The 15,706-nt window shown below is 40.4% G+C and overlaps 1 protein-coding gene across 3 annotated transcripts in view; it reads right to left on the bottom strand.

The window, feature by feature from the left end:
- Positions 1-15,706, bottom strand: part of PARVA (parvin alpha) — a 63,754-nt gene that overhangs the window by 14,603 nt on the left and 33,445 nt on the right. For all 3 annotated transcript variants that reach the window (XM_071456586.1, XM_071456588.1, XM_071456587.1), the window contains exons 2-6: positions 9,281-9,370; positions 9,108-9,178; positions 8,398-8,500; positions 6,265-6,405; positions 4,205-4,320 (exon numbers count right to left, since the gene is read on the bottom strand). In XM_071456586.1, the coding sequence (XP_071312687.1) occupies positions 4,205-4,320; positions 6,265-6,405; positions 8,398-8,500; positions 9,108-9,178; positions 9,281-9,370 (521 nt within the window). The remainder of the gene's footprint in view (positions 1-4,204; positions 4,321-6,264; positions 6,406-8,397; positions 8,501-9,107; positions 9,179-9,280; positions 9,371-15,706) is intronic.

Consider the following 15,706-nt stretch of genomic DNA (forward strand, 5'->3'; position numbering starts at 1 on the left):
TGTCCTTGCAGCTAGATGACAGTTTCAGGGGGTTTCCATGATATTTCTGAAAGTCCAGTTTCTAAATATCTTGCACATGGTGAAAAATGCATTCAGAGAGGACCTTGGAGCACTTAAAAGACAGAGGGGAGTCCAGGGTGTTACACTGTGGAAGAGGGGGCACAGACCAGCTGCAGAGGCATTGCCTATCAAAGTCTGAAGAAGAATGACATAATTTAGGGCTGCCTCCACTCCCAGCTCGTGCAGACAGCAATGAGTGCTGTCTCCAGTACTAACTGAAACTCCAAGTCACAATCTAGTTCATGCCAGCACAACTTGGAATTCCACTCTGTTTCGTATTTTTGTTTATTTTTCCCTTTGCTGCAGGGTGAAAGGAAACTTTTATTTCCTCCTCATGATGACTCTGACATGCCATTGATGCCTTATGCAGCAAGAACCCTGCTGCTCTCATCTCCCACAGGGGCTGAGCACCATAGCGATGTCATCTGTAGTTTTCAGTGATCAGACTGGGAATATGGGAACAGAAAAAGGTTTCTAATGCTCTACACCTTCTCTCTGCAAGCACACAAAAACTGCCTGAAATATACTCCAGCACTGATATCAAAAATATCTCCTTTTCTGATAAAATGCAGATAATATATTAAAATAAAAAAATCTGCACCCTTATCTTTTTGTTGACAATAACAACAAAAAACCCCAAACCAAAATGATCCCAAGCCGTTGTTTTATGTCTGGTATCTGACCACTAACACTGATGGGATTTCCACACTGTCCAAATGCAAGGTGCATCCCCTGGACACTCATTTGACCAGCACATGTCAAGACAGATTTTCCTATACTTTTGATTTGTAAAAAGACTGGTGAATTCCCAATGGAATGGACCTTAAAACACTGGTCTAAGCACCTTCTCTGAAGGATGCTTCTCATAATCTCTTGCTCTTTAAAAACTCTTCACTCAAAATTGACCCCAACACTGACATCACCTATTGTGAGGTTTGTCTTATATTAGACAGAGAATGACACAATATTCCTGAGAACACAGAGAGGTGCTGCTGAGGACTGAAAGACTATCCAGCATGTTCCTTAAAGGCAACAGTGGCTAAAATTGAAACAGCAAACTATAAAAATCAATTATTTGAAAGTCCCTGAGAAAAGAGGCATGAATTAAAATTCCCCATCAAAAAGAAAAGCTGGAGATGCATTCCAGCGATAACAGAAGACCTTAATGAACAGGCTTGGCATTTTCTTCCCTCACAGCTGAAAGGCTTCAGAAGGCCCTGAAGATATTCCTAATCACTTGCCATTTAAAATTGGCAACTCCCTAGGACAAAAAAAAAAAAAAAAAAAAAAAATCTGAAGCTGGGGTAGTACATCTGGAAATAGAAAAGATCTCTTCTTATCTCCTTTTGTGTCAGCATTTTTATGTAACTGAGGGTCAGCTGCTTAATTTCCCCCACAAAGCCCCAGTCTGAAAATCTTGCCATGATTTGGATGGCTTTTTGCCTATGTCTTGTTACAACTCATTTCACCTGGAGGACCATGTTTTATAATTGCCCCACCAAAGTGAAATGCAGAATTATTCTGGAGCTTGAAAGAACAAATACATTTGTCAGGGGTCCAGAGAAGACTTCACTGGAACCTGGAGGCAGTGCTGCTCCAAACCCTTTCAGACCTTCCCAGGTAGTGGTACCAAGGATCTCTGATTAAGGCTGTGATTTACACACTCATCTCATCTCAATAATTCCCTAGCTCTGCCTAAGAGTAGTTCTTGCACCCCAGAACTGCTGTCCCAGGACACGCTGAAGCCATTCTGGCTGCTCTGCCAATGCATTCTTACACTCTCAGATTTCCATCTCTTGGACACAAACAATCTGTCATCTAACCATCCGTGGATAGTAGAAATACATAATTTTTAAGAAGAGGCAAAATGATGACAAGACCCAGCTCTCCAAAAAAGCTCTCAGTCATTTCAGTAGATATGATCAAACAAAGCCTGGGCTTTGTTCAAAGTTATTTATTCTACTGTTATGGCAGGAAAAGAAAATAATAGAGTAGCTACAAAAGGTCCACCTATCACATTTTTTCCTCAATCAGCTTAAATCCAGATTTCATATCACTCTCATTGCTAATAGCTTTTGTACAAAAGAGCCAAAGGAAATAAGCTTTCATAAGAACTAGGCTGATTACCTGTTAGACATGAGCACATTTTTTGTTTCACAAATATGCTTTTTCTATTTCAATAAACTACATCCAGCCAACACAGCAACCCTCACGTTTTATGTGTTTCTATGCCTAACAAAATCATGAAATGAATTAAGGGAGTCTTTCTTAAAAGACTTCATAAAACTACTTTGTTCCTTTATTTCTGTCTCTCCTGTTCTCTTTATTAAACCATGCACAGCAGAATTGTAAAACAGCTACTGCATAGTCTGTTAAGCTTCCCTAGACTTGATCTTACTTTACAGAATGCATGAGTGTTCAGAACATGAGGTGTACAAGCCTGACCACTAAATCAGCCATTAGGATCTGCTGATGGTTGATTAAAACTTTTGTGAGTTCAAAGAGTACACAATGCATGATATAGAATCAGTCCCACAGGATGTGAAAGGTAGATTTAAAAAATAAAAATAAAACCCTCACCCACCATTAAAAAAAAATGAGAAATGTCTCAAACAATTACAGTAATTACAATAACAGTAAATATACTGGCCCCCACCCTCTGTTAATAGGAATCAGCAGAGCTCTGGAGTTCACTGGCTTTCACCAAGGTCAGGGTCTGCAGGACAAAATCTCCTTCAACACGACTTGGATATTATTCTGGTGGAACTGCTTCCACTGCAAAACACTGGCGCCTGAGCTGCAGCTGTGTAACTAAGAGTGAGCCAGATTCTCCCACTACTTATTGTTTTAAATTGGTTTATCTGTACTGACTTCAGTGGATTTGCTCTTGAACTACATTAGCCTGTTTAACAAGAGGATAATTATGCCCACTGATTTCAACTGGAATTTTGTCTGGAGGTATGGAATGACAGCAGAGGTTCTGATTCTTTCTTTAAGGATTGTGTTATTTTTCTCATTTAGTTTTTCATCATAAAGATGCCCTACTCACTGTACTCCAGTTGGTTTTGGTGGAACTTCAAGATAAACCAATATAGATAATACATTTATAATAGCCAAAGGAATTAGGTTTCTTCAAAGCCTTAGACACGTATGTGCAGATTCCCATGGATTTTCCTTCATCATCTGTAGAGAAACCCATGAAGCAGAATCTGAGTCAATGAGTCACTACCAGACACCAGTGACACATTTACCAGAGACTCTCCTTCAGATTTCTCCCTAAGTTACAAAACTTGTCCTATTTGAATTCTACAAGAGGGAATGTTTACTTTCTCAGATCTGTCGTGCAGATTTTCAGCCACACAAAACTTGAGCAATAGCTCTTTCACCCAGTTACTTCAGGGTAACATCAGTTAAAAGATGTTACCCTGAAGATAAATAAAAGATAAATAAAGACAGTTGCAGTGTGAGAAATGAAGGCAAATTTAATTGAGAGAAAGAAAAGCAGATTAAATGGGAAGAGGACAAATAAGATAAAGAAAGCACAAGTTCAGCTGAAAGAAAAATGATGAACAGAAAAACATGAATTTGAATGGATGAGGCTCCAATAGGGAGACTGACAAAAGATTTACTTGATGGGGATTTTTTTGCATGCTTTTGAGAAAACCAACACTGTAATCAGACTAAATTAGCATGCACAGAGCTGAAAAAGAAGTTAGTCACCTAACATAAATGTGAATGTAATAAACAGTGACAATTCATCATTCAGTGCCAAGAATAATTTGAATCTCTACACAAGTGAGAGGAGCATCAAAAAATGGGGAAAATAATAATTCAAGCGATCATTCTGGGTGATAAACACATTCCAACAATAATAATGTTTCATATATTTTTACTGTCACAGTCTGGCCACTTCACAGTCAAAGTAAGACATTGTGAGCCACAGCTCAATCTGGGAAAGCAGATTTTTCTCTTCTCATGCCTTTTCCTGCTTGAAGCACAGGCAGCAGGGAAGATGCACGTGTGCTCCTTGTCAGCCAAGGAGACACACACGTGCCCGCCCAGCCAGAAACTCCAGGTGCATTTTTCAAGAAACCCCTCAGTCAACTTCACAACACTACCAAGAGCTGCTTAAGGCCCCTCTTACCTGCACAACAACCACCTGGATGGACACATGGTCAGGGAGTCGGATTGGTGCTCGAAAATACTGAGATAATGCAACCAGAAGATGAAGTATGGCTACGAGACTTTTAGCATGAACAGCTGAAATAGACATTAAAAGCACAAGTTACAAACTGCAAAGTAACTAGGGCACAGATTTTTACTTCTGCTTAGGATACAGGCATTATGGGACTCTTTTCCTCTGGCCATCTGGAGCCAGGGGGCACCTTTAAGGCACCCCATCAGCACCAATGCACTACTCTTTGCAACATGTCTGAGTGCCACAGGCTCGTGGAGATGGAAATCTAAAACTAATCCAAAAGCCAGATTTTATGTACAACAGTTTAAGTGCTGTCTCTGCATTCTCCTTGCCTCTCTTTTATTCCCTTTACTTCAATAAGGATTTATGGACTATCAGAAAGATATTTTTGCACAAATAACATGCACTTATTCATTTTTAAGTGTCACAATGTCTGCAGGATGATAAATGAGCCTGTTTTGGCACAAGCCTTAAGCAATAACTTATTAAACTCAATGACTCAAACATTCCTCATGAAGTTGTTCTAGTTCTGTTATTGAAGCTCTTTTGCAGCAGGTTTCATATATGGGTAGTTAACACTAACACAACTTACAAGACATCAAAAGCCAAACTGTAGGAAATCCTTGATCAAGCATCAAACCATTGGCATGCATGTGGATAATTTCCAATCCTTATTATTGCCTTTCTTCTTCTTCTTCTATTTTGTTTTTGCATTCCCCAAAGTAGTATTGCTAAAAGATCTTTGACACTGCTGTGCACTTAGATTTTTTGTACTTGAACTAATCATTAAGTACTACCTTACTGCACAGCTGAAACACGATCAGATTCACTAAAATACCCTTCTTCATAATCTTACAGTGCAAGTCTCAGCTATGCCATGCAGATACACATTGGCATAAAATGTGGCATTGCTGGCAAATGCTGCTGGAGTGCCCGTGGTCAGGGATGAGGTCCTTTAGCAGAACATTACAAAGATGTCTGTCTGCCTACCACCAGTGTGTGCTACAGCTGGACACAGCTGCTGCTCTCTATCTCTATTCTAGCTCTAAAACACATGTAAAACATTAAATTAAAACTAGGAGTTAAATTGTCAGGCCACTCCAAACACCCCGCCTCCAGCTGCATAATAGAGAATGGAAAGAAAACTCGGGGTAGGTTGAAAAAAGAAGGGGACAAAAAGTTCAGCAGGACCACAGACAGGGGAAAGTCAAATGGCCAAATGCTCACTCTTCCTCCCTCGAGATATTTCTCTCCTTCTAACTAATTTGTTGTGAATGGAACAGGATACAAAACTGTTCAGCACAAGACAGGTACAGGAGACAGGGAAAATGTGATGTACTGGTCAAGGTATTCACCAGCATGAAATGATTCTGAAAACCAAACTTAAAACAGATTAAGAGGCCTAATTTTCTAAAGCTGATAATCTGCTTTCTGGAATACACATCCACTGAAGTGTCTCGTGTTGGGCCACTGAAGACGTTTCTATTAGATACTGCTATGTTCATTTTTAATACAATAGACCAGGAAAGGCACAGAAATAGTCTTGATTAGAGTTTTGTAACCAAAACTAGCGGTTCAGACTTTGCCTGAAATGATCAGAAATATTACTCATATCTATGTCACAAATTTCACACAGAGTTCTGGGACCCAACTGTCCTTATGTCCATCTACTGCATTTCTGCAGGTATTTGCCTGTTTCAACAAGTCAATTTAGCAATACAAAACTTAAGCTGGTATGCACACACACTTCAGAGCAAAGCCACCACACTTGGACAGACTCTGAGAAGACACCTAACTGGAACAGAAGGCTGAGCACCAGTAAAGAGGTGTAAGTAAAGAGTAAAGAGGACAGATTGGCACATCTGGAAGTGCCCTTCAGAGCAGTTCCTGCCATAAATCCCAGGTTTCAGCCCTCCCTTGCCATTGGATATTTCAGAACTCCAGATGGCACCTACAACCTCCCAGCTGTCAACAAATGAGAACAGTACAGCAAACACAAAACTTACAGTCAACATTCCACTTAATGCTTCTTGGAGGGAGTTTAAGGGTTTCATTGATCTTTTCAAGCACTGTCTGTAGCTTCTGTTTCTGAGCAATTTCAGACTGAGTAACTTCTGCAACATTCAGCTTCTCACTTTCAAGCTTCTCTAAAGTGATAGAAGAAAGAATGGAGGAAAAAAAATTGTCAGCTCCATGAAGAACACAAAGACATTCCATACACCCAGAGGAACATTCAGGAGACATCAGACTTCCTAATTTTGTATCTAAGTTTTTTTCCAGAGCCACTTTTCCTCTACACTTCTGAGCTCCTAAAGATAAGTTCACATTTTGCCTTTAGTTGCACACTGACAAGGAGAAGGCCAAGTATTGCTCTATGCCACACCACTGGCTAAGAAACATTTGCTGCAACTCCTTTTAGGGAGCACCAGACCTGGAGATAAGGCCCTTTACTTCTATTCCTTCTGCTTGAAGGTAATTCTGCCTGCATGTGGTTTGTACCATCAAACCTAGGAAACAGACACCAACTTTATTTCACCAGTCTCAGCCTCCCAGCTTCTACCTCAGATGCAGGAGATACAAGTTTTACTTGGCCTAGAAGGGATAAAACTTAAGTGATTCCGTATTCATAGAGGCAGAGGATGCATCAAAGAAAGGCAAACAAGTTTTCATGAAAACAATTAAAACCTCAGGCAAATTTCTCTCCATGAAACCACAGCCATTTTCTGCACTCAAAATTTGCAGAATATTTTAAAATACTTTATGAATTGGTTTGTTACAATTAGTACAGTTGCTATGTATATACATACGTGGCTTATTGTTAACTCTTAAAGAATAAGCAAAGAAAATACAGCAGCTCCCTGGTGACAACACCAGAAACAAAATGCTTGGTCACTTATCAATCTACTTCTACAAAAGAGTATTTTGTTAAGATTTATCTTATTTGGTAGGAGCTGATCTTGTTCCCATCAAAGCCAACTGAGTATCTTTCCAAAGTGAGTGACCCTAAACCACCAGCCTAAGAGACTGCTATCTCCTAATCCTGCCTAAAAACTGCTATCTCCTAATCCTGCCTGAGAGCTGCTATCACCTAATCCTGCCTAAGAGCTGCTATCTCCTAATCCTGCCTAAGAGCTGCTATCTCCATAGGTTTCTTGCACCTCCTCAGAAATCAGTTTGTGCATAGTCTCACCACAAGACTGAAGATTTAGTAAGCAGAGACCTGATCCACAATTAGGAATTAAGGGTAATGGAAAAGATTCCTCTGAAATCAATAAATGATAGATCAGTGTATGCATATTTAGAGTCAGGCTGCACCTGATACACATTTTTTGAATTTTGGGTGAAGTCACTGGAGATCTGCCCATGACAATCCAATTGCTCAGTCTGGGCACATCCAGTCCATCACAATATATTCAACAGCTTAATCATTCATAGAAGGGAATAGTCTGTGAAGTCTTTATTAGAAGTGCTCACATGATGTTTCAAGATTCATTTAGGATACTGGAAAGAAATTTACTGGAGACTTTATGAGCTGTAATAACTAAGAAAATGGCTTTCAAGCCAACAGTGTAAAAAGCACATGCCAACTGTGCATTAGCAGTTTCTTTTCTCTATCTGTTTCTCAGCTGAAGCTCAGATTGCAGTCCACTGGGCACCATTACCTCAGTCATGTTAAAAGCCAGACATCAAACCAGAAAGAAATTCCAACTTTCCAGAGGAACCTTGCAATGAAGAAACTATAGCATGGAAGGAGCAGAGATTAAAAACATCCACCATGGCACTGAGACTGCCCTTGCCTTCAAACTTACTTTCCACTTGTAACATGGCAAAGTTTGTGCAGCCCATATGCAGGTTATAAATTTAATTGGAGTGAATACTGCTGCCAAGACAAGAGCCCTCCCTCTGCAGCACCCCAGGTAGGCTTTGTGCTGTTCTCAGCAGCTGCAGAGCACCACACATTGCACTGCAGCCATGAGGGCTGCACATACAGCCCAAGGCTCAGGGGTCTCATAACACAATGCTATTTTTGTATCACTTAGTGGCATAAATGTAAGATGATACTGAGGCTCCTGGGCAGGAACAAGAGATCCACTTCTTGACAAAGTGCTTTAACACTGTGCACGTGTATTTTTTCTTACCAAATAATTTCTGCAATACTTGTCCATCATACAGGTCTTCAGCCAAGTCTTTCACAATAATCCTCTCTCCTACCAACACATCATTAATCCAGTCAATTAATACCTATGTGGGAAACACAAATTTGGCAGTATTATACACTATTCATTTGCAATTTAAACCACATGTCATTTTTCTTAGCAGAAAGAATACCAAAGCTGCAGTGGCTCAAAATAGTCTGACATACCTTCGGGAGCAAACAGGAAAGACTCAGGAAGGACTCACCTGAGGTGGCTGTGCCAATGCACCACAAGGTCTAGACAAACACTAATTGATGCAGTATCTTCTGGACTGAAACCTTTCCCTTGCTTTCACTAGCATTTTAACATCTTATTGTGTTAAAGGTGCTGAAGTTGATTTTAACGAAGCATCCTGCAAAATTCTAACTCCAAGAATCACAAAGACAAGGGAAGATCAGCATGATCTTCAACAGGGGATGGGATGGGACTGAGACTCTGGCCTCAGGATTTTAATAGAAATTTTAAAGTCTCCCTGTGCCACATCTAGAGAAAGATACTGCCACAATGACCTCCCCATTTCACTGGGATGTATGCACCATGTGGTTCCAACTAATTAATATCTAACTAGTGCTTCCAAGTGCTCAAGTGAAAGAGGCAGGGGTGGCAAGAAAAAATAGTTCCACTTCCTGACAGGGTTTACAAGCTTTCATTACCTTCATTAGTTCTTGCAATTTTGGATCATTTCTTGAGTTTGGATCCACCATCGTTCGGACTTCATTTTCCTCTGGAAGGTTTAAAAGAAAAACATTAGAAACTATCCTCCCAGGCACAACACTTCATTTTACAGCAAGTTTTCGAGTTGAGATGTAAAATTTTTGTGAATTACCTAGCATAGTGTCCTCGGGGTCTAGTTCGAATGGAATGGGACTGAGAGGTAAGTTAATGGCATTTATTCCTTCTTCCTGTAATTCAGACACTAGGAAATAAAAAAAGAAAAGCTTGGTCAAATTTCAATTTAATTTTACTTACTATTTCACTCTCACTAAAAGTAGCATTAATTGTCTTAATTTCTTTATAAGAACATGACTCTATTAGATAAGCCACTGGGTGTAATTACAGCAATAAAGTAAAGCTAACAAAAATGGGAGGCCCAGCCAACAAACCTTTACTTGTATGAGTACATTTTTCATGGATAATGGTGCTGGAACTAACACAATTACCTCAAATCTTTTCCAGGACATGGTCCATTGTCCTCAAATTTTTAAAAGGCTCGCTTGCATGTTAATGGTTCTGACATTTTAACACTAATGAATCATTTCAGCTGAGGGAGATGGTTATTGCTCTCAGTATGTCACCGTGGCTCCAGAGATGCTTTAAGTTTAGCTCCTTGGGAAGAGCTGGTGTGGCTGTGCACCCAGCAACCCAGGAGTCACCAGGCTGAGGAACCATCCCAGACTGAAGGTGCAGCACACGGCACATTCTGCTGCCCAGGATGCTGATGGGTCTGCACTGTCCAGCTGGAGCAGGCTGCAGGATGCTTCTGGCCTGTGTTCTTGGCCTTTCCTCAGCAGAAATCACAGCAGCAAGACACAGTGTAGGATGATGAACCCTCAGAAAAGGGTTGCCTTAGTGTGCAGTCGATGCAGGTTGAAAAAGAACTTGGACATAGAAATGCAGAAGTAATCCAAGATCCCACAGTTTGGAGATGTTGTCACTAAATATGGACAAGGTCTTACTCAGCCAAAGTCCCCAAATTCTGCAAAAATCAATGTTCTTGAGAAGAAAAGACCAGAAAGACCCAGAGAAGTGTTGTAAAGGGAAGTCTGTCACTTGTTGTGTACCCAGTACAGGCCAGAGCAACTTCGTTCATTCCTCTGGGTGACCCAAACTTTAATAGGTTGCAAAGACAAAACCCTCCCTTCACAGTGCCCAAACATGCCTCCCTAACAGAGGGCAAGGAATCCCAACAAGCCAACACACCATCCTGTGCTGTGGAAGAGCTCCCAGCACTGAGCAGGGAGGGAACCAGAGCAGGGATCACACAAGTTTGTACCTTGCTTTGTGAACAATCAGTGCAAAGTTGATCTACCAAACCAGGAAAGGGGCTCACTGTCTTAGCCATGACCAGGCAGTAATGTTGCTTTGACCACTCAATTTCCAACCAGAACTGGTTGTTAGCTCATCTGTTCCAATCAGAGTTTACATTTAAATAACTTAATCCAACAATCTTACATATGGCCTAAAGATTCAGGCAGTCGTCCACAGCTTCTGACATGTACTGAAATATCTGACTGATGTGCAGATGCAAGATTCACTATCCAACAATTCAGATTTACCAGCTGATGCTTTCCTCAGTTTATTCTGAAAATCACAGAGACAATTCGGTTTCTAAGAAAACAGAGAACTACTCTAAAGGTCTTCTGTTTTGTCTCTGCCCTCATGGCAACCTCATAAGTCAGCTTTACTTCCTTGGTGCATTAAGTGTAGCTAAATTCACATGAACACTGTGATCCTCAGTCAGTTGGTGTGATAACAGGCTTAGAAATTTACAAATATTTTCTATGTTCCATGAAATGTTTTGTGGTCTGCCATATGAAATGTTTCTGTGCATGCTTCAAGGATTTGTGTAGCTGTATTCAAGCATCTATGTAAACACTCACAGCAATAACAAAGCAATAACAAACAAACATTTGCCAGAATGTTTATTACTTTTAATGGTACAAAAATAACTCTGAAAAATCCACTGCCTTCAACACTGAACCCATAACTTCACTCCATACACTCACCCTGCTTATGTATCTGTAACAGACAAATACTGAGCAGCTCTAGAGTCATAAACTGATGCTGACAATAACAGTTCCCTCGATTGTTGTATATTCCCTAAAACTGATGGCTGAAAGCAATGGATCAAATTAATCCCTGATGTAACTCCACTGAGTTCTGAGGAGTTATAGCAAGGATGAAGTTGGTCTAGCATGTACAATCTCGGGAACTGCTTGCACATTAAGTAATGGCAATTGTTGAAACTGCTAGCACTCCTTGGAGAAAATCACTGTTGGTTTCTTGGTTTCATTAACCTCTTTGATTTTTTTTTTTCTTTTTTTGGTTCAAAATGGTTATGGGCAAATGTCAGTGGGTAGAAAACTTCCCTGTGGAGGTCTTTCTGCTCTGAAATGTTTAGCTCATGGAGGACTACACACAAAGCTTCCTGGGCAGAAAACGTGGGATTTTTTCACATCAGTCCCAAGGGGGAGCATAGTAAATAAAATCTCTTCAAGCCAACTGCCTCCACTGAGCTCTCCTGTCCCAAAGGGCTGGAGGCTCTGCTTGGGTGAGACACACTGGAGAAAGCAGTCAGCTCATTTTCCAAGTGAAGGACAGTAGTGAAAGCTTTTGGTTCCTCTCTCCAGGGAGCAGCCCGCTGGCAGAGCTTGCAGACAATTTTCCAAGGAGACTGAGTGGACCTTTCAAGGTGGAAAGTTATGTAAGGAATTCTTTACAAGGGCCACTGAACCTTGCCATACCTGTCCTCTAACATGCACAACATTCTATCTTTAATAACATGACCTCCATCATATTCTCAGAGAAAATAAGAGAAAGCAGACAAACCCCTGCCACATCTTTGAGTGAAAAGTGAACATAAAATACAAATAAGACAATAAGAAATATACATGGGGAACTAAAACACTGACATGTTCTAGAATGCAAATATTATATTTACTGCCCAGCAGGGGCCAAGCTCTGCTTTCTGTACACAGCTGTAAGCACAGACATTTTGCACACCTGCCAGAGCCATTGGCAGAACCTACCCACCACACCTCCAGATGATCCAAAGATCCCAGATGGATCCTGTTTTTAGAGAGCACAGCTCCTCCTCACCTCTGCTTTCTGCAGGGCACAACCCATGCCCCAGGCTGGTATTAGTCCCCTAATAAAGGGACTCCTGCCCTCCTGTCCCCCACAAGCAGAAAACATGACGGAGAAACCCTGAGCCTGACAGCATCTTTTTCATTTCCTTCCCACTACTAAAAAGCAGAGATTTAACTGCAGATTAGTAATGCTACTAAATGGAGCAGGTAAGCACATGCATTATAACAAGCTGTATTAAACTAAGAGAAAATGTATTATGTAGTATACCCTCACTTTCTAAGACTTTCCATCAAAAAAATACTATGACAAATCACTGCTATACACTTAGGTGTTTATAGAGCAACCACAAATATGTGATTGAGGTTAAGAGTTTGCATACCACAGTTTCAGTAGAGGAGTCCATTTTTCAGCTGCTTCTCATTAATTTGTTTTAATTAATTTTCATGGAAATCACTTCAGCAACTTAGTATTTTAATAAAAAGAAAGAACATAGCATTGGGACCATTTTTTGCAGCAGCAGAAATTAACACAACATAATCTAATTTCTTGAGATACTTTGAGGAGTGGCTTTGGAGCATCAGTAAGAGCTGCACTCCAAGCCTTACAGTGTAAGGCACCAGGAAGGGAGGAGGGGATGGGATGTAGCTGCAGCAGCTCAGCTCTACCACATAGGCTGCCAGAGCAGTGCACTGGGAGCTGTGAAGGACAGCACCCAGGGAGTTCTTGGCCACTGCACAAGGCCAGCAATTAGAGCTCAGGCCCCTTTGTGGGCTCACCCTCTGCTGTGAGCCAGATCCAGCCCAGGTCATCAGCTCACCGTGCTGGCAATGGAAGATTAGGGACTTCATCCCTTTGGGCATGACAGCAAAACCCAGTCCTCCTTTTTTTTCAGTCACCATGCTGAATGGAACTGGGGGAATGCACTTTTAAAGCAAGACCCTGAAAAGCAACAGATGCATCTGGGCCAGACAAATCTCTGAGCATTGGCAATGTGGAAGTCCCAGTTTTAACTCTGGATGAGGAATGGACATTTCTTCTCAGACTTCTGATTCAGCTCCACGTGCCAAATTTCTTGTGATGTAATCAAGTGCAACTCCACTGCTATCAGCTGTCAACAGACTTCCTCCCATCATGCCAGCACCAAATTTGGCCCCAGAGCTGGGGAGCCCTCGAGCCTGTATCAACAGCAACTACAGCAGCTATTTTAAGCTGGATGGAATCCTTACTGTTTTAGATGCTCTAGGATTACGAGGTCATAAACCTGTGCTATCAAATGTGTGCTCTGAGCCAGAGCCTGCCCTGTGATGTGTGCATCCAGCTGCCCTTGGAGCTGCACATCTGAGATCTGAGATGCAGCACTGCCCATACGCTTCAAATTGCCTTAATTCCTCCAGTACATGCAGCCTGTTGCTCCACATTGTATTTATTAGACAGTTTCATTTGGGTTTTTTACTCATTTATTTTGTGTGCTTGAAGGCTTTTTGCTGCCCTATTTAGTATTCAGGGCTTAGAGTCATTCTGATTTGAATGAAACACATCTCATTATTTAACTGAGCTCAGCAATGCCACATCACCAAGTGTACTCTCTGTGGTTTAGATGTATTTTATATCCATCAGAAGAATCATGAAACAAATACAGCAAGATGCTGAGTAAAACAGCCTCTCCTCTGAGTGCTGCAGCCATGTCTTCCCCATGTAACTGGTTCTGTACTTAAAAAATTAAAATTACAGAAGTGCTATGACAGGAATGGATGAATCCTGAAATTGTGCAATTAACCAATTAACTAGAACCAAACCATCATTTTGGAGGAGTACAATGCCACACTGCTTCTAACCTCAATCTTTCAAATCCAGGAGGTTTAGATAGATGCATATACAACTACAGACATATATACATACATAACATTTCTGCAGGTCTTCAATTGCCTTTCTTTCTCTAGCATAAGGGTTTTCCATTCAAGCTTCTCAGCATTTTTAAGGTTTCACATACATTGGGTTGGGTTTTTTTTGTTTTGGTTTGGGTGTTGATTTTTTTGGTTTTTTGGGTTTTTGTTTTGTTTTTGGGGTTGTTTTTTTTTTGTTTGTTTCTTTGTTTGTTTTTTCTTTTAGTGGAAGCTGAGATTTGCTGACATTCACACGACTCCAAGACTTTAAGCTTTCTGTAAGAAAGTCAAAATCTCCCTGATATTTTAAACTGCTACAGTAGGCAGCAGCTTTACATGTCATGTCTCTATCTTAAGCTATTTTTTCCTGGAACAAGCACCATTTGGAAGGCTAGCTGCAGACATCATATTGCCAGAATAACCCTGGATATTTGTATGTATGCCCACATTCAAACATACATGCCTATGCTACATACATTTAGATACGTAGCCAGAAATTACAGCCAGTTTAGAAAAATGCTGATTTTCAGCACGAAATGTCTTTACTGCTCTTGTATAAGACAAACACTCAATTATAGCTGAGCCAAATTTAGATGAATCAGGTTTTGGTTTCACATTCCCTTTATTGGGTGCAAATTTCTGGTAAATGCCCATGACCCCGATGGTTTGCTTTTGTAACCACTCGTGCACAACAGCAGCTTTAGTTCTTCTACTGCTTTGATAGTCTGTAATGCAGACTTGAGTGTAAATGACTGTATCCACACAGATCTCAGTGGATTTGTGCTGATTTATACCAGCTCACTGGCTCAGCATGACTCCTGTTCCCTCTGATATAATTCTGGTGGGGTAATTCTGGATTTGTACTGGTAAATGAGAGAACTGACCAAAATTACTTAAGACAGCTAGAGAATGAGAGAAAAAAAGAAAACAAAAACATTTTCAAAAAGTCATAGTTCAGGCTTTTATAGAATTATACTATTTAGTCAAGAAAACTTACATAATTGCTTTCTGGGCCATCTATCCAAAATGTTAATTTCTAATACCTGTGCATGTGCATCCAATACGTCCACAAAGGGAAAAGAAAATATTAATCTAAAATAGTACTGCCTAATTTTCTGTAATACATAATTCATTAAACATGGATTCTGGCAGCTCAACTTTAGCTCTGAAACAAAAGAAATCCACACAAAAGACAATAAATCCGCATTACACATGGTACTAAAATGATCCAATGGATTTATAGATGTTTACAAGTTTGCAGAGTGTGACACAGCGTCCACCAGAAATTTGATATTCACAGCACAAAACATCATAAACATATGTCTGCAACTACAAAAGGGCCTTTTTATGTGGGGATCATTGTTAAAATTGTCTTCAGAACATAAACCTTAAGTTGTAAATGCTACTCTCCATTTATTCTCCAAGACATAACAAATGAGGGAAGAAAAGTAGAGATATGTTTGTAATTGAAAATGTTTCTCAGGAAATGATCTGTACAGGAACATCATTCTCATTCCATTAACTGCTGACTCCAAGCCAACCATTTGTAAAAGTAAATA

The sequence above is a fragment of the Agelaius tricolor genome, unplaced genomic scaffold, assembly GCF_023055355.1.
Source record: "Agelaius tricolor isolate 1412-34295 unplaced genomic scaffold, bAgeTri1.0.p SCAF_62, whole genome shotgun sequence".
NCBI lineage: Eukaryota > Metazoa > Chordata > Aves > Passeriformes > Icteridae > Agelaius > Agelaius tricolor.